General features: G+C 61.4%; 1 protein-coding gene across 2 annotated transcripts in view; it reads right to left on the minus strand.

Annotated features, from left to right (window-relative positions):
* The window catches only part of GRID1 (glutamate ionotropic receptor delta type subunit 1), a 478,346-nt gene that overhangs the window by 133,602 nt on the left and 324,342 nt on the right, over positions 1 to 20,402 (minus strand). For both annotated transcript variants that reach the window (XM_084904155.1, XM_084904154.1), the window contains 2 exons: positions 12,270 to 12,431; positions 10,218 to 10,337 (listed from right to left, as the gene is read on the minus strand). In XM_084904155.1, coding sequence (XP_084760281.1) covers positions 10,218 to 10,337; positions 12,270 to 12,431 — 282 coding nt within the window. The remainder of the gene's footprint in view (positions 1 to 10,217; positions 10,338 to 12,269; positions 12,432 to 20,402) is intronic.

Genomic DNA, 20,402 nt, shown 5'->3' on the forward strand with positions numbered 1-20,402 from the left:
AGCCCCCTGCCCGCCCACCCACCCCCTCAGGCTAACAGGGAACCAGGGTGAGAGGCAAGGGGAACTGGCAAGCAGGCGGAAGGCAGGCCTCTGGGTCCCTCCCCGGCTCCGGTGGCGGAGGAGGGCGGAACTGGGGACTGGCTTCCATAGTAGGCCTGCAGGTTCAGTCTCCAGAGGACAGGCCAGGCACCAATGGACCAGTGCCTCCAGCAGGATCCCGACAGCACTGCGGCCTCCTGGAGCTCGGCCTCGGGCACTGCGCCGCTTCCCTCCCTAGACGCTCCACAGGAAGGAAGGATACGCCCAGTGCCAGGAGCGGCCAGTGCCTGCTGTCCCTGCTGCCTCCAGGCCCTGCTCCAGATGAAGTGTGAGCACCGCACACGGAGGGAATGGAGTGGAAAACAAGACCGGTGACCAAGACAAGGCCACGGCCAGCGCCCAGAGTCCGGCTCAGAGACGGGGAGAGGGCGAAGTCCGGGAGCTGGCCGACCCCGGGTGTTTCTGAGGGACGGCTGGCAGGGGCAGCTGTGTGGCCGCAGGGAAAGGACCCGGGTTTCTCAGCAGAAGCCGCGGACTTCCTCCTGTTCGGAGCCTTAATGAGAATGAGACACGCACAGCACACGTGCGGCATGTCCTGTGTCCTCGGGCTCCGCCTCATTTTGCTGCTAATTCAGCCTCAGTGTCACCGAGGCGTCCAGAGGCTCAGCGTCCCCGAGGCCCGGCGGGCGCGCTGTCTGGACATGAGGACGGGCGGACGTCCGCATCCCGGGGCAGAGGCACTCTGGGCGCCGGGCTGCCAGCTCCGCGAGGAAGCGCCCGGCTACCAGAGCCGACTCCGCCTGCCCCGCCGGACCGACGTGCAGAGCGTGTGCTGGGCCCGCCACGCCGTCTGCACGCCACTCCCCCGCAGACCCGGCTCCCTGTGCGGGATCACTTCTCCGGACGGAGCACCTGTCCCAGACAAGACCTTCCGTCACCGAGGCCTCGTGTGACAGACACTGGAGGCGCTTCCAGAAGACGGTCCCACAGTCTGCCCAGGTCCCGGCGTGCTGCCTGCGGTTCCCCAGGCGGAGCTGTCCGGACAGTGGAGCAGAGTGACCTCGCCTCGAAGTGGCTGCCGTGGCTCCTGACATCTGGTGGGAACGTCTGTGGGACGGATCCGGACCCCAGGCCAGCAAAGGTGTCCCACCACCCGCCCGGAGGGCCCATCGGGTCCTGACTCCCCCCCCCTCCCCCTTTGGGACCCCACTCATGCACGAATTCATGCACAGGGCCTCTAGCTCTATAATAACATGGTGAAAATGCCTGAACGGTCATCTTATAGGAAGATAAAATAAGTGTAAGCTGAGTAACAGGTTTCCATTAAAAATCACGTGAAAAGATTAAAGAAATGAGGAGATGCTCCAGTATAGCATTCAGTAGGAAAGTCAGGTTACAATGTATGAGCAATAAACAGCAATGTGAGAAACAGCCCTGTCACCATGTGCCTGCATGCATGAGGCGGGAAAATAAAATGCACCAGAAGGCTAACGGTATGTCTCCCTCGGTTCAGAAATTGAAGCTGGCTTCTTTATTCTTCTTTCCATTTATCTGTCTTTTCTAAACATTCTTCCCCAAATGAGCAGGTATTGGCACTATCTCAAAAAATGACAGGTGCGATTGAAAATGAAATAGTTCTTAATTGTGTCTCTTCCCGGTCCCTTTCCTGGGGGGAGCGGGGGGGTTTGTTTTCGTCTCGGCTCTGCTACAAGCCGTCTGCACGAGGGCTGGGAAGGTAAATTTTCCATGGAAATATGCGGCAAGGATGCTAACCCGTGACTGCTGGAGAGTGGCACACTGCACACAGCCGGGAGTCCAGAGAGCAGCTGAACGGACTCCGCCCAGCTCGGCTGGACCCTCCCCTCCCCTCCAGCACCCTCCAGCCCTCAGCCCTGCCTGCTCCAGCCAGGGGCCAGCTGCTGGGAGCCCCCTGCGCTCCAGGGGGTGCTCCGGCTCCCTCACTGAGAGCATCCTGCCTGCGAGCTGTGCCTCTCCCACCGGGCTCGCCCTCAGAGCCCTGAGCCCCCTGAGCTTAGGAAGCCATAGCAGACCCGGGCAGGAGCGGTGATGGCGGGCTCTGAGCCGAGGGCAGGCCCCGGCCTGTGGAGCGCTGCAGGATGAGCAATCCTCCCTCTCAGTGAGCAGCAGCACGAGGCCTCCTGCGGACACGGCACCAGGGAACCTCTGATTCCCAGCAAAGCCAGCCTGTCCCAGGACCGAACCCACAGAGGGAGAGGAGGGCCTTAGGCCAGTGGAGGAAGGGAAGCCTCCAGTCCCCTCCCCTGTGCTACACATCACTCCCCTCCCCTCCCCTGTCCTACACATCACTCCCCTCCCCTCCCCTGTGCTACACATCACTCCCCTCCCCTCCGCTGTGCTACACATCACTCCCCTCCCCTGTGCTACACATCACTCCCCTCCCCTCCCCTGTCCTACACATCACTCCCCTCCCCTGTGCTACACATCACTCCCCTCCCCTCCCCTGTGCTACACATCACTCCCCTCCCCTCCCCTGTCCTACACATCACTCCCCTCCCCTGTGCTACACATCACTCCCCTCCCCTCCCCTGTGCTACACATCACTCCCCTCCCCTGTGCTACACATCACTACCCTCCCCTCCCCTGTGCTACACATCACTCCCCTCCCCTGTGCTACACATCACTCCCCTCCACTCCCCTGTGCTACACATCACTCCCCTCCCCTCCCCTGTGCTACACATCACTCCCCTCCCCTCCCCTGTGCTACACATCACTCCCCTCCCCTGTCCTACACATCACTCCCCTCCCCTCCCCTGTGCTACACATCACTCCCCTCCCCTCCCCTGTGCTACACATCACTCCCCTCCCCTCCTCTGTGCTACACATCACTCCCCTCCCCTCCCCTGTCCTACACATCACTCCCCTCCCCTCCCCTGTGCTACACATCACTCCCCTCCCCTCCCCTGTCCTACACATCACTCCCCTCCCCTGTGCTACACATCACTCCCCTCCCCTGTCCTACACATCACTCCCCTCCCCTCCCCTGTGCTACACATCACTCCCCTCCCCTCCCCTGTCCTACACATCACTCCCCTCCCCTGTCCTACACATCACTCCCCTCCCCTCCCCTGTGCTACACATCACTCCCCTCCCCTCCCCTGTCCTACACATCACTCCCCTCCCCTCCTCTGTGCTACACATCACTCCCCTCCCCTCCGCTGTGCTACACATCACTCCCCTCCCCTCCCCTGTCCTACACATCACTCCCCTCCCCTCCCCTGTCCTACACATCACTCCCCTCCCCTCCCCTGTGCTACACATCACTCCCCTCCCCTCCCCTGTCCTACACATCACTCCCCTCCCCTGTGCTACACATCACTCCCCTCCCCTGTGCTACACATCACTCCCCTCCCCTCCCCTGTGCTACATATCACTCCCCTCCCCTCCCCTGTGCTACACATCACTCCCCTCCCCTCCGCTGTGCTACACATCACTCCCCTCCCCTCCCCTGTGCTACACATCACTCCCCTCCCCTGTGCTACACATCACTCCCCTCCCCTCCCCTGTGCTACACATCACTCCCCTCCCCTCCCCTGTCCTACACATCACTCCCCTCCCCTCCCCTGTGCTACACATCACTCCCCTCCCCTCCCCTGTCCTACACATCACTCCCCTCCCCTCCCCTGTCCTACACATCACTCCCCTCCCCTCCCCTGTCCTACACATCACTCCCCTCCCCTCCCCTGTCCTACACATCACTCCCCTCCCCTCCCCTGTGCTACACATCACTCCCCTCCCCTGTGCTACACATCACTCCCCTCCCCTGTGCTACACATCACTCCCCTCCCCTGTGCTACACATCACTCCCCTCCCCTCCCCTGTCCTACACATCACTCCCCTCCCCTCCCCTGTGCTACACATCACTCCCCTCCCCTCCCCTGTGCTACACATCACTCCCCTCCCCTCCCCTGTGCTACACATCACTCCCCTCCCCTCCCCTGTCCTACACATCACTCACCTCCCCTCCCCTGTGCTACACATCACTCCCCTCCCCTCCCCTGTGCTACACATCACTCCCCTCCCCTCCCCTGTGCTACACATCACTCCCCTCCCCTGTGCTACACATCACTCCCCTCCCCTCCCCTGTCCTACACATCACTCCCCTCCCCTGTGCTACACATCACTCCCCTCCCCTCCCCTGTCCTACACATCACTCCCCTCCCCTGTGCTACACATCACTCCCCTCCCCTCCCCTGTCCTACACATCACTCCCCTCCCCTGTGCTACACATCACTCCCCTCCCCTCCCCTGTGCTACACATCACTCCCCTCCCCTGTGCTACACATCACTCCCCTCCCCTCCCCTGTCCTACACATCACTCCCCTCCCCTGTGCTACACATCACTCCCCTCCCCTCCCCTGTCCTACACATCACTCCCCTCCCCTGTGCTACACATCACTCCCCTCCCCTCCCCTGTGCTACACATCACTCCCCTCCCCTCCCCTGTGCTACACATCACTCCCCTCCCCTCCCCTGTGCTACACATCACTCCCCTCCCCTCCCCTGTGCTACACATCACTCCCCTCCCCTCCCCTGTGCTACACATCACTCCCCTCCCCTCCCCTGTGCTACACATCACTCCCCTCCCCTCCCCTGTCCTACACATCACTCCCCTCCCCTCCCCTGTGCTACACATCACTCCCCTCCCCTCCCCTGTCCTACACATCACTCCCCTCCCCTCCCCTGTGCTACACATCACTCCCCTCCCCTCCCCTGTCCTACACATCACTCCCCTCCCCTCCCCTGTGCTACACATCACTCCCCGTCCCTCCCCTGTGCTACACATCACTCCCCTCCCCTCCCCTGTGCTACACATCACTCCCCTCCCCTGTGCTACACATCACTCCCCTCCCCTCCCCTGTCCTACACATCACTCCCCTCCCCTGTGCTACACATCACTCCCCTCCCCTCCCCTGTCCTACACATCACTCCCCTCCCCTGTGCTACACATCACTCCCCTCCCCTCCCCTGTGCTACACATCACTCCCCTCCCCTCCCCTGTGCTACACATCACTCCCCTCCCCTCCCCTGTGCTACACATCACTCCCCTCCCCTCCCCTGTCCTACACATCACTCCCCTCCCCTCCCCTGTGCTACACATCACTCCCCTCCCCTCCCCTGTCCTACACATCACTCCCCTCCCCTCCCCTGTGCTACACATTACTCCCCTCCCCTCCCCTGTGCTACACATCACTCCCCTCCCCTCCCCTGTGCTACACATCACTCCCCTCCCCTCCCCTGTCCTACACATCACTCCCCTCCCCTCCCCTGTGCTACACATCACTCCCCTCCCCTCCCCTGTCCTACACATCACTCCCCTCCCCTCCCCTGTGCTACACATCACTCCCCTCCCCTGTGCTACACATCACTCCCCTCCCCTGTCCTACACATCACTCCCCTCCCCTCCCCTGTCCTACACATCACTCCCCTCCCCTCCCCTGTGCTACACTTCACTCCCCTCCCCTCCCCTGTCCTACACATCACTCCCCTCCCCTCCCCTGTGCTACACATCACTCCCCTCCCCTCCCCTGTGCTACACATCACTCCCCTCCCCTCCCCTGTGCTACACATCACTCCCCTCCCCTCCGCTGTGCTACACATCACTCCCCTCCCCTCCCCTGTGCTACACATCACTCCCCTCCCCTCCCCTGTGCTACACATCACTCCCCTCCCCTCCCCTGTCCTACACATCACTCCCCTCCCCTCCCCTGTGCTACACATCACTCCCCTCCCCTCCCCTGTCCTACACATCACTCCCCTCCCCTGTGCTACACATCACTCCCCTCCCCTCCCCTGTGCTACACATCACTCCCCTCTCCTCCCCTGTGCTACACATCACTCCCCTCCCCTCCCCTGTCCTACACATCACTCCCCTCCCCTGTGCTACACATCACTCCCCTCCCCTCCCCTGTCCTACACATCACTCCCCTCCCCTGTGCTACACATCACTCCCCTCCCCTCCCCTGTGCTACACATCACTCCCCTCCCCTCCCCTGTCCTACACATCACTCCCCTCCCCTCCCCTGTGCTACACATCACTCCCCTCCCCTCCCCTGTCCTACACATCACTCCCCTCCCCTCCCCTGTGCTACACATCACTCCCCTCCCCTGTGCTACACATCACTCCCCTCCCCTCCCCTGAGCTACACATCACTCCCCTCCCCTCCCCTGTCCTACACATCACTCCCCTCCCCTCCCCTGTGCTACACATCACTCCCCTCCCCTCCCCTGTCCTACACATCACTCCCCTCCCCTCCCCTGTGCTACACATCACTCCCCTCCCCTGTGCTACACATCACTCCCCTCCCCTGTCCTACACATCACTCCCCTCCCCTCCCCTGTCCTACACATCACTCCCCTCCCCTCCCCTGTGCTACACATCACTCCCCTCCCCTCCCCTGTGCTACACATCACTCCCCTCCCCTCCCCTGTCCTACACATCACTCCCCTCCCCTCCCCTGTCCTACACATCACTCCCCTCCCCTCCCCTGTGCTACACATCACTCCCCTCCCCTCCCCTGTCCTACACATCACTCCCCTCCCCTCCCCTGTGCTACACATCACTCCCCTCCCCTCCCCTGTGCTACACATCACTCCCCTCCCCTCCCCTGTGCTACACATCACTCCCCTCCCCTCCCTTGTCCTACACATCACTCCCCTCCCCTCCCCTGTGCTACACATCACTCCCCTCCCCTCCCCTGTGCTACACATCACTCCCCTCCCCTCCCCTGTGCTACACATCACTCCCCTCCCCTCCCCTGTGCTACACATCACTCCCCTCCCCTCCGCTGTGCTACACATCACTCCCCTCCCCTCCCCTGTGCTACACATCACTCCCCTCCCCTCCCCTGTGCTACACATCACTCCCCTCCCCTCCCCTGTCCTACACATCACTCCCCTCCCCTCCCCTGTGCTACACATCACTCCCCTCCCCTCCCCTGTCCTACACATCACTCCCCTCCCCTGTGCTACACATCACTCCCCTCCCCTCCCCTGTGCTACACATCACTCCCCTCCCCTCCCCTGTGCTACACATCAGCTCCCCTCTCCACCCCCACCCTGTCTCCTGGACTTTCCCAGAGGGCCCCTCACCGAGACGGCCCCGCTCACCATATCATAAGGAAAGACACCTGAGGCTGAGTCCCTGGGAAGCCCCTCTGGAGATTTCCATGGGAACAGAAAGGAAGGCGATGGGAATGAAAGCCCCCAGATCATCCTGCGCCAGGGTGAATGTGGGCGGTCTAGGGAGTCACTGTGTCCAGGGAGCCGCTTTGCACAGCCTCACCTGCCCTGCTGCTCTGGGTGACCACCCTGTTGGCAGCTCCATGCAGACACCGACCAGGGACGTGCTGCCCAGAGCTCACTGCCAACCGCACAGGCCCAGCCGCCTGGCACCCAGCACCCAGCACCCTGCAGGAGAACTCTCTGGGAGGAGTGAATGGCTGGTCAGCCTGAGGGAAAGAGGTCGCCATTACCCAACACCCCCCCCCCATCCTCCCAGGGGCTCAGTAAGCGCTCTCTCTTGGGGGCTGTGGATCTAAACCATCTGGTGACTCTCCTGCCTGAGACTCACCTCCAGATATTTACTTTGAGAAAACACCCCTTTTCTCCCTAATTTAAATGAGCACTCTTGGTTTAGATCTTAAAGAAACTACTTGGTTTCTTGGGGTTTTGTGTCTCTGTTTGCTGTAGTTATTTTTAAATTAGCATAGATAAATAGATATAGATAGATAGATATAGTCAATCGACAGGTAGACTGACACGCAGACAGATGATACATAAGCAGCACGCTAGAATACATGCACACAGTAAGATACATGTCATCCTTGCAGGACCCCACCCAGATCCCACGTGACAGCACCTGCCATCAGTGCAGCTGGCCCCCCAGCAGCTCCCAGCGCCACAGGGGGTGCCCAGAGGGACTCTGCGGAGAGGCCCCGCCCCCTCAGACAGGCCTTTCTGTGCTCCCTCAACTCTGCTGCCCCCCACTTTATTTGCATGCCACTCCGACTCCCCGCCTCTGCCTCACAGCCCACTCCCACAAGAAGCCCAGCTCAGCCTGCCTTCGTCTATGTATTTATTTATAAATTTATTCTTGTTGATCTCAGAGAGGAAGGAAGAGGGAGAAACATCCATGATGAGAGACAATCATGGAACAGCTGCCTCCTGCATGCCCCGCCCGGGGATTGAGCCTGTACCCGGGCTCAGCCTGCCTTTAAATGATGACCTTTAGCTGGACACACTCTGCCCGGGCCCTCGCCCCGCTCCTTCCTGAACCACCAGGCCTTGCCCCAGTGAAACCCGGTCTGAATCACAGACGTTTGCTCGGATAAACCCACTCCTGCTTTCCAGGTGCCTTCTCTTAGCCGTGTTAAGGTGCCAGGCAGACAGATAACAATGGGATGTGCAGTTATTAAGGGCAGATTTTAAAATGACAAAAGGATGCTTTTTAGAATAAAGCCTCTTGAAAATCAGCTTCTCTCCCACGCAGGCACATCCCTGTCCGCTCGGAGGCTCCTTACCCTGAGCAGTTCCAGCTCAGGGTGCTGGAGGAGCGTTGCCATGGCAACCAGAGGCCCAGGCACCTGAAGCAGGAAGTGGGGGTTCTGCCTCCTCTTTCAGGCCCCTGGAGTGGCCAGCATGGCCCCCATCAGCTGCAGAGACGATGGGGCAAAGGTCCCACAGCCAACACTGCCACCCACTGGGGGACCCTGGGTGAGCTGAACTGAGGGGGTGGCAGCCCGGAGCCCGCACACAGCCTGCCTGTCCTCACCCTGCGGTGCCGAGGCGTGCTGGCAAGGACCTGAAGCACGGATGTCGCTTCCACAGGCAGCGGCAGGGCCTTGCACACGTGGCTGAGGGCCCAGCGGGATCCCTGAGCGGTTGGGAGCCCCACCCGGCAGCTCCTGGCCCAGGCCTCCCGGGCCTCACCGCTCGGCACCCTCGCTGGCATCCCGACAGCCCGGACATTGCAGGGCACACCTGCCCACCCTCTGGTGCACAAACAAGCCTCTGAGTGTCACTGTGGGGCTCCGCTGCCCCTGACCCTGCCCCTGCCCCGGAACCTCCGGCACAGACGGGGGTAGTCCTGCCCGGAGCACACGGACCCTCAGCCTCCGGGGACAGTCCCCCCCACCTGTGCCCCAGACTCACACCCTCCCCACACGCCGTCCACCGGCCACAGCCCAGTCCCCTCACCGAGACCCTCAGCCCCCCTCGGAGGACCCTGTGCCCCCACTGCCCTCAGCCAGGGCCAGGCAGCCTCCTCCTGCTGAGGTGCCCATGCTTCCCGCCCCACAACTGTCCCTGGTAGAGATATCTCCTCTCAAGTGCACAGGAAGTGCGTGACCGAGTACACGTGTGTGTGTGTGTGTGTGTGACAGTGTGCACATGTGTGACTGTGACTGAGTGTGTGCATGTGTGTGACTGGGAGTGCACACAAGTGTGTGGCAGTGTATGTGTGGCTGTGTGTGTGGCTGTGTGTGTGTGTGTGTGTGTGTGTGAGACTGGGTGTGTGTGTGGCTGTGTGTCCCTGTGTATGTGTGGCTGTGTGTGTGTGTGGCTGTGTGTCACTGGGTGGGGGGTGGGGGAGCTGTGTGTGTCCCTGTGGCTGTGTGTCTGTGTGTGTGACTGGCTGTGTGTGTGTCCCTGTGTGTGTGTGACAGATATGCATCCGTGCTGAGTGAGTGCCAGGCCTTAAAGCTGGTTAGAGCGCCCGTGGCTCCTTCACATCGCGAGGACCCAGCAGTGGCCTAACCTGGGGATTCCAGCCCTGGCCCAGCCAGCCCCGTGCTCCACCTGAGCCCCGCGGTCACGGACAGCCCGGCCGGCCTCTTGCATGAGCACCAAATAAAATGGACGAACCCACGTGCCCCTGTTTCCCCTCCGGGCCCAGCACGCCGAGTGCCTCCCTGCTCGCCTGCCCGCTCATGGCCTGTCCCCTCTGGGCCGGGGGACACGCTCCCCTCGGCCACGCACAGGGCCTGCGTTGGCTGGTCCCGGGCAGGGAACGCGTGGCCCTCCCGCTCCCCGGGCCCCACTGGGCGGAGGCCACAGGAGCAGCACTCAGCCCTGTCTGGTCCTCAGTCTCAGAGCCTCCGGCCACGGCCAAGAGCACCACGGGCCTGGCCTGCGCTCACCTTCCGCATGTCTTTGCCGAAGGTCTCGCTGTAGGTCGTGCCGAGGATTTCGAACTGGACATAGGGGTTCGAGCGGTCCTCCCGGAACTCCATCACCCCCGTGAGGCCGGTGATGTGGCCCTGCAGAGGACAAAGCATCCAGAGTGAGGCAGACATGGCTGGGGGGGGGGGGGGGACCCCAAGGCGAGGGCGGCCAAAGTGGTCTCGGAGAGGAGTAAGCACGTCGGGGGCACGCTGCCGTTTGCCTCCCGCGGGCCAGCCCCTCCCAGGCCCTTGCTCATGGGAACCCCTCACAACTGCCCCGGCACTGATGCAGTCAGCAGGATTATAGGGCTGCCCCATGCCATGCCCGGTGCAGGCATGTCCCCTGCCCCTGGAGCTGACAGTCCACCCTCCACCCTGCCCCACGGGCTCCCTCAGCCTGACCAAGCGTCTCATCCACGGCCACAGAGCGCGCAGTCACACCTGCCAGACCCGTGGTGGGAGCTGCAGGGCGGCGGCACTAGACTGAGGCCGTGCCCCGCCCTGGCCTCACGGCCGCCTGTGCCCGTGCGAGTCACCTCCTCCCCGCTTCAGCCTGGAGTGACTACACCCGTGAGGCTCTGGCACCCAGAGCGGTCAGCAGGCGGCACCAAGAGCGGTCAGCAGGCGGCACCCACAGCGGTCAGCAGGCGGCACCCACAGCGGTCAGCACGGCGGCTGCGGGCGTGCGTGGTGGGCATGCCCAGTGCCTCCCCATGGCTCCGTGGCTCTGCAGGAGCAGACAGAGGCTGCGCTGGCCTGTGGTAAGCCCCCTCTTCCTTCCAGTCTGGGAGGGCTCTCCAGCCGCGACCTCCCACAGGCTGGGAGCCGGGAAGGTCCCAGAGACCGCGCTGGCCCAGCCGCTGTCAGACAGTGCTCGCCGCTGCGGACACCACGGGGTTCGCCGTCAGAAAGCTCCCAGCACAGGCGATGTCCTTACGTGCTGGTCAGAGGCCTCTACAGCCAGTCCGGCCTACAAACCTGTGATTAGCCAGGGCTCTCCAACCCAGCCGCCACCGGCTGTGCTGCTCGGCACACCATCACTGGGGCAGAGAACCTGCACATGCACACGTGTGCACACCCCCTGATGAGCTCATCCCCCCATGTGTGTGTGCGCACACACACACACACACACACACACCAGATGAGCACAACCATACATGTGTGTACACACACCCAGATGTCCACACATGCCCATGTTTGCATATGCCCACACACATCTGCACATACAGACATGCACGCACTTGCACACCCATGTGAACACACCTGTGTGCACATGTGTGTACACACATTTAGTAGTACATGCACACACATGCACACAGCTGAGGTCCTGGCTGATCAGCACATGTGCTGCCCCTGAGTCAGCCTCTTGCAGACAGCACGCATGGGCAGCAGCTGCTTTCTCCTGAGAGCAGCCCCGGCCACAGGTGCGGTCCAGACCCCATGATGCCCAAAGCCCTGGAGGACCGAAGTCTGATGCGCCCTGTCTTTCTATACATCCCCAACCTACAGTAAGGTTTCCTTGATAAGAGACTAACAACAATAGCTGTACAATTATAACAATACTAGCACACTGCAATGAATGTTTTGTGAAGGTGATCTCTCTCTCAAAATATCTTCTTTCACTGCACGCATCTCCTCTTCACAGGACTGTGTGAGATGCTACAATGCCTCTGTGATGAGATGAAGCAGGCACTCCGAATGACGTGCAACTTACAATGTGTCAATGACTTATTTCTGGAACTTTCCGTGTAATACTTCCCAACCTTTTTGGCCACAGTAAGTGAAGCTGTGGAGAGGAGCCTGCTGTCTCTGTGCCAGGGGACACTGCTGCGCCTCTCTCCCGTCTCCTTATGTGAAACAGAGACAGCAACAATAACATCCGCGGAACTGCTCGCTCCTCCCTCGAATGCTGGCACCAGAAGCGTGGCCAGGAGAGGCCTGGGCAGGGCCTCCGTGCCAGGCCCGGAGGAGGCAGGTGGGATGGGGGAGGGCCTGGGAGGGCGGGCCGGGGGTGTCGGTCTCACACACCTTTTTGATCGTGTCCAGCATGGACCTCCCTCCGTTCCATGGCTTGGTGGACTTGCGGATGCAGTTGAGGCTGGCCATGCTGTGCCACTTGCGGTCCTCCAGCTTCCTGTGGAAGGCGTTGGCCAGCATCAGCACACTGTCATACAGGTAGAGGTTGGAGATCTGGAAGACAAGGTGGGGGGCCTTCACCACATGCACTCCCAAGAGAGGAGCCAGCGGGGGCGGCCAGGGCGCTGACTGCGAGTGCGACACAGCCTCTGAGCAGCGCCCTCTGCTCCCAGGGCTCCCTCAAACCAGGTGGCTGGGCAGGTTGGGACCAGCGCGCCGAAGGAACCGGAGCTGGGGGGGATCCAACCGGAGAGCCGAGGGGCCCGTGCCCTGTGGGCTCCAAGCTCTGCGAGACGGGCATGGGCGCCTGCTCAGGTGGCAGCAGCGGGGGCAGAGGGCGGCCAGCAGCTCAGTCCAGACGGATTTGGAAGGTGAGAGGTGAGGCGTTTCGGGAGGAGGGTGGGGGTGGTGGAGGCATGGCTGTGAGGAGGAGGACCGGGTGGGGAAGGGTCTGCCAACATCTCTGATGAAGGACCAAGGAGCCGGAGCAGAAACACAGACTAGGGGTGGCAATAAGCCGTTCACCAAACAGGCAGCGACTGCATCCTGCCCATGCCCACAGCTGGCCGAGCGGGGAAGGGGGGGGGGAGGCCCGAGGACGGCTCCAGTGCTGCCACGTGGGCGGTGCAGGGGAGCCCTGGGGGACAGGGGTGGGCCTCAGGCCCATGGCCACGCTGAGGAGTGGGAACAGAGGTGACTTCATTTCGGGAGGACTCCATCGGAGGATCCACGCCCAGGAGGCGCTCTCAGGCCTGGGCCAGGCGATGGCGCCGGAGCGACCTGCGTTGTGCTGATGGACATGCCAGACCCAGGGGGTGGGGGGCATCACGCCAGCAGGGGCTGCCTGGGGACTTGTGGCTCTGAGAAGGGCCCTCTGCTGAGCGGTCCCCAGGTCAGCTGGTCCTGGGGGAGACGGCGGTGGCAGAGTCCTAGGGAGCCGGGGAGGGGGAAGGGGGTGGTCAGGGGGCAGAGGAGCAGTGCCAGGAGCTGAACCACAGCGGGCTCTGGGCTGGGCCAGGCCTGCCATCTCTCTCCTCAGGCGCGGAGCCACTGCGGCGGAGCGCAGCCTGCTCTCATGTACCCCTCACGCCACCGCTCCTCCCCGGTGCGGAGCAGGAAGAGAAGACGGAGAGGTGGAGGAGGCGGCCCCTCTTCAGGTGTGTGGCGGTCACGGCAACGGGTGCACAGACACCCAGAGGTGACAGCACATGGCGAGCGGGCGGCGCTGAAGAGCCAGGACAGACGCCTGGCAGCACGCAGGCTCTGTTGCTCACAGGGCCGGGGAGACCACGGACCCCGCTCTGGGAGGAGCCCTGCTGCCTCCCAGCCGCCCCCATCACGCCCCAGAATTCCCTTCACCCAACACCTCCCTGCCTTGTTCTCAGCCTGCATACACCGTGGCCCAAGCAGGGGCACAGCCACGGGGCCACCGAGGCTCCTCGCCATGCTGTTGGGGTGAGAAGCAGATGGAGGGTGTACAGGAGGGCCGTGGGCAGGAGGGGCCATGGGCAGGAGGGGCCATGAGCAGGAGGGGCCGTGGGCAGGAGGGGCCGTGGGCAGGAGGGGGCATGGGCAGGAGGGGCCGTGGGCAGGAGGGGCCGTGGGCAGGAGGGGCCGTGGGCAGGAGGGGGCATGGGCAGGAGGGGCCGTGGGCAGGAGGGGCCGTGGGCAGGAGGGGCCGTGGGCAGGAGGGGGCATGGGCAGGAGGGGCTGTGGGCAGGAGGGGCCGTGGGCAGGAGGGGCCGTGGGCAGGAGGGACGTGGGCAGGAGGGGCCGTGGGCAGGAGGACCGTGGGCAGGAGGGACGTGGGCAGGAGGGGCCGTGGGCAGGAGGACCGTGGGCAGGTGGGGCCGTGGGCAGGAGGGGGCATGGGCAGGAGGGGGCGTGGGCAGGAGGGGCCGTGGGCAGGAGGGGCCGTGGGCAGGAGGGACGTGGGCACAAGGGGACTTGGGCAGGAGGGGGCTTGGGCAGGAGGGGACGTGGGCAGGAGGGGGCTTGGGCATAAGGGGCAGGTGCAGGTGGGGCCGTGGGCAGAAGGAGCAGGTGCAGGAGGGGTCGTGGGCAGGAGGGGCCAGGGTAACTGACCACTCTGATGTGACGATTCTCAGGCCAAGGGGAAGCAGGCCAGTGGGCACCTGGGACCTGTCCGGGGCCTGCAGCTTGCAGGGGCCTGCCTGCCAAGAGAGGTGCCACCCTGGGCCCACCCTCTGCTCCACGGGCACCAGGACCGAGCCTGGGCAGCCTCCCGGGAGAGGGCACAGCCCGCTCAGGAGCCCCGCTGCGGCCTGACTGCCCGGAGCAGAGTCCTTGGTGACAGGAGGGTTTCTCCCCTGAACACACTCACCGTCTCCCAGCCACACAATCACAGTCAACCAGGGCCCTGGAATGAGGTCTAACTCCTCCACCACACTCACTCACACTCACACACTCACACACACACTCACACACACTCACACTCACACACTCACTCACACACACTCACACAAACACACACTCACTCACACTCTCACACACACACATACACACTCACACACTTATACACACTCACACACACTCACAAACACTCACTCACTCACACACTCGCACACTCACACTCACACACACACACTCACACTCACATATTCACTCACACACACTCACACACACTCATACTCACACACTCACTCACTCACACACACTCACACACACTCACACTCAAACACTCACTCACACACACACACTCACACAAACACACACTCACACACTCACACACACATACACACTCACACACACACACTCACACACACACACTCACACTCACACTCACATATTCACACACACACTCAAACACTCACACACTTGCACACTCACACTCACATACTCACACACACACTCACACACACTCAAACTCTCACACACACACACTCACACACTTACACACACTCACACACACACTCATACACATACACACACTCTCATACACTCACACACACTCACACATACACTCACACATGCACACACACTCACACACACACTCGCACACTCACACACACATACACAAACTCACACAAACACACACACTCACATACACACTCACACACACTCACACACATACACACTCACACACTCACATACACACTCACACTCACACACACACTCACACACATTCACACACATACACACTCTCACACACTCGCACTCACACACACTCACACAAACATACACACACACATACACACACTCACACACGCATATATACACACACACATGCACGCACTCACACATAAACTCACACTCACACACACATACTCACACACACTCACATACACATTCTCACACAAACACACTCACACTCACACACTCTCACACACATACACACATTCACACACACATACACACACTCTCACACACTTACACACACTCAAAGTCACACACTCACATACACACACTCGCACTCACACACACATTCAAACACACTCACACAAACATACACACTCACACACTTACACACAGACACTCACACATGCACTCACACCCATACACACTCTCACACACACACATATTCACACTCTCACACACTCACACACACACATACACGCACTCGCACTCACACTCACATTCAAACACACACAAACACACACTCTCACACACACACACCCACACTCACACACACTCACACTCACACTCATACACATACACACACTCTCATACACTCACACACACTCACACACACACTCACACATATTCACACACTCTCACACACTCACACACACACATACACGCACTCGCACTCACACTCACATTCAAACACACACAAACACACACTCTCACACACACACACCCACACTCACACACACTCACACTCATACACATACACACACTCTCATACACTCACACACACTCACACACACACTCACACATACACTCACACATGCACACACACTCACACACACACACTCTCACACACACACACTCACACACATAGACACACTCTCACAAACACACACACTCTTGCACACACACATACACACACAATACACACTCTCACACACACATACACTCACACACTCACACACACTCACACACACACTCACACCCTCACTCACACACACTCGCACACTCACTCTCACACACACATATACACACACATACATACACACACTCACACACACTCGCACACTCACTCTCACACACATACATACACATACTCACACACTTACTCTCACACACACACTCCCACACACCACACACATTCACACACACTACACATACATATTCACATACACTCACACTCACACACACACCACACATTTACACACACTACACATACACATTCACACATACATTCACACAATCACACACATACACACACCACACACACTCACACACAGTCTACACACAAACACACATATACTCACACACATGCATACACACACCACACTCACACTCATGCACATACACACATCCACACACACATTCACACACAAACACACACATACTCACACACAAATACATACACTCACATACACATATTCACACACAATCACACACACACCACACACGAGCACGTGCACACACACACACACACACACACACACGCAGGGCAGCAGTCTGCCCCTGTGGCCAGCCCAGCACCCGCTGGGGCCCCCTTCCTCTCCACATGGGGTTCTCAGTGAGCTGGCACTTACCACACGTGAGGGTACAGAGGCCTGGAGGAGGGGAAACAGGAGGTGACTCAGGATGCTCTGGGGCCTCCCACGGTCTCCACGGAGGACAGGCCTCCGCCGCCCGCTCCACACTCCACACTCCAGGCTGCGTGACGGCTGCCCTGGCCGCCCCTCCGCCATCCGCACCAACGTGCTTCCTGAGTCCTGGGGCCTGTCACTCTTCTAGACGCATCCCTCCCACATTCACCGGCTCAGAAACCAGCACCCACCGTGGCCCCGGGCGGTGCTGAGTGCTGTCTGGTGGCTGGATGCCTGGTGGCTGGAGGCAGGATGAGTAGCTGAATGAGTGTGGGTGGGCGAGTGGGCCTGTGTGGGGAGGAGTTGGGGAGTTGGGGAAATGGACAGATGGACGGATGGACAGATGGATGGACTAGAGAGCTCCTAATAAGACAGCACACATGAATGCGGTTCACAAAAAAAGAGAAAATAAAGATCTACTGCCTCCTGTGGCTCAGAGGGACCCGCCTCTGTTCAAACAACAGTTTGCTTCTCGTTTACAGCCCCTCAGAGTGCCTTCCCGACCCCGTGGGCTGCTGCATCCCCGCTCACTGCACCCCTCCGCACCCTGCGGCCTCCACGCTCCCGCCTCGGGTGACGCTGACCACGTGCCCGAGCCCCTCCCTGCTCCCCCACCTCAGTGTCCTCACGGAGGCAACCTGACCCACTGGGTTCACTGGTGGGGAGGCCGAGGACTAGTGCCACCCTCGCGGCCTGCTGTCCAGAGGGAGCACAAGAGCAGGCCGCAGGAAGGCGGCTTCCGGCTGGGCCCCCTCCAGGCCGGACGAGGGCAGGTGAGCCTTTCCCAGGTGGTGGGCAGAGATAAAAGGGTGGGCGGGCCTGGGGAGTCCTGCCTCCCCTCCATCTAGGGAAGGCCAGCTCAGGGCCTATTCACACAGGACTAACAAGCAGAGCGCATCCCTCACGGCCCAGCCCTCCGCCCAGGCGGGCGCTGCTGTCAGGACATCCAGCACAGAGCCACGGGTACCAGCAGACAGCGAGGGAGAGGCCCCGGTGCGGCAGACAGGACCCGGATACAAAGCAGAGGGCCTGGAACCCGCAGAGCAGCTAGGGGAGCAAGTCAGAGGCAGGCAGAGCAACCCAGGAGGGGCCCGGCGTCCAGGGCTGGGTCTCACTCCTGGTGGGACAGAGCTGGGAGGCCCAGCTGCACAAGGCACCTGTGGGGCCCTGTTCCCCATGGGCGAGGCTCTCACAGGGCTGTGGGGGCCACTGAGTCTGGTGAGATGAGCACAGGGTTTGACTGCTTCACACCCTGGCAGCTTGGTGGGGCCTCTGGGTGTCGCTCCTGTCTGCTCAGGGGGAGGGGAGGCCTCAGCAGGACAGCGGGAGGTGGGAGGCCGGTCCCAGGTATGACACTCCACTGGCCTCACCTCTGAGCAACCTGGCCATGATTGGTGAGGTCATTTCGGTGCGGCCTCTATGGGACTCTGTGTCAGCACGCCTGGTGCTGAGCCCACCTCCACCTCCACCTCCACCTGCACCTGCACCTGCTCCTCCACCTCCACCTCCACCTCCACATGCACTTCACCTGCTCCTCCACCTCCACCTCCACCTCCACCTCCACCTCCACCTGCACCTGCTCCTCCACCTCCACCTGAACCTCCACCTGCACCGCCACCTCCACTTGCACCTCCACCTGTACCTCCACCTCCACCGGCACCTCCACTTGCACCTCCACCTCTACCTCCACCTGCACCTGCACCTCCACCTGCACCTGCTCCTCCAGCTCCACCTGCTCCTCCACCTGCACCTCCACCTGCTCCTCCACCTGCACCTCCACCTGCACCTACACCTGCTCCTCCACCTGCACCTCCACCTCCACCTGCACCTACACCTACACCTAAACCTCCAGCTACACCTCCACCTCCACCTCCACCTGCCCCTCCACCTGCACCTCCACCTCCACCTCCACCTCCACCTCCAACCGCTCCACCACCTGCACCTGCACCTGCACCTCCACCTAAACCTCCACCTGCACCTCCACCTCCACCTCCACCTCCACCTGCTCCTCCACCTCCACCTCCACCTGCTCCTCCACCTGCACCTGCACCTCCACCTCCACCTCCACCTCCACCTCCACCTCCAACCGCTCCACCACCTGCACCTGCACCTGCACCTCCACCTAAACCTCCACCTGCACCTCCACCTCCACCTCCACCTCCACCTGCTCCTCCACCTCCACCTCCACCTGCTCCTCCACCTGCACCTGCACCTCCACCTCCACCTCCACCTCCACATGCTCCTCCACCTCCACCTCAACCTGCTCCTCCACCTCCACCTGCACTCCACCTCCACCTCCACCTCCACCTCCACCTCCACATGCTCCTCCACCTCCACCTCAACCTGCTCCTCCACCTCCACCTGCACTCCACCTCCACCTCCACCTCCACCTCCACCTCCACCTGCACCGCCACTGCACCGCCACCTCCACCTCCACCTCCACCTCCACCTGCTCCTCCACCTCCACCTCCACCTCCACCTCCACCTGCTCCTCCACCTCCACCTCCACCTCCACCTCCACCTCCACCTGCTCCTCCAGCTCCACCTGCTCCTCCACCTGCACCTCCACCTGCTCCTCCACCTGCACCTACACCTGCACCTACACCTGCACCTACACCTGCTCCTCCACCTGCACCTCCACCTCCACCTGCACCTACACCTGCACCTACACCTACACCTAAACCTCCAGCTACACCTGTTCCTCCACCTGCACCTCCACCTCCACCTCCACCTCCACCTCCACCTCCACCTCCACCTCCACTTCCACCTGCTCCTCCACCTCCACCTGCACCTCCACCTCCACCTCCACCTCCAAATGCTCCTCCACCTGCACCTCCATCTCCACCTGCACCTCTACCTCCACCTCCACCTGCACCTGCTCTTCCACCTGCACCTGCACCTCCACCTCCACCTGCACTTCCACCTACACCTCCACCTGCACCTCCACCTCCACTTCCACCTCCACCTGCACCTCCACCTCCACCTCCACCTCCACCTGCACCTCCACCTCCACCGCCACCTCCACCTGCTCCTCCACCTCCACCTGCACCTCCACCTGCACCTCCACCTCCACCTCCACCTGTACCTGCATCTGCACCTCCATCTCCACCTCCACCTCCACCTCCACCTCCACCTGCTCCTCCACGTGCACCTCTACCTCCACCTCCACCTCCATCTGCACCTCCACCTGCACCTCCACCTCCACCTGCACCTCCACCTACACCTCCACCTGCACCTCCACCTCCACCTCCACCTGCACCTCCACCTGCACCTCCACTTCCACTTCCACCTCCACCTGCTC

This window comes from Pipistrellus hanaki (assembly GCF_964339955.1).
Source record: "Pipistrellus hanaki genome assembly, chromosome: 14".
NCBI classification, from domain to species: domain Eukaryota; kingdom Metazoa; phylum Chordata; class Mammalia; order Chiroptera; family Vespertilionidae; genus Pipistrellus; species Pipistrellus hanaki.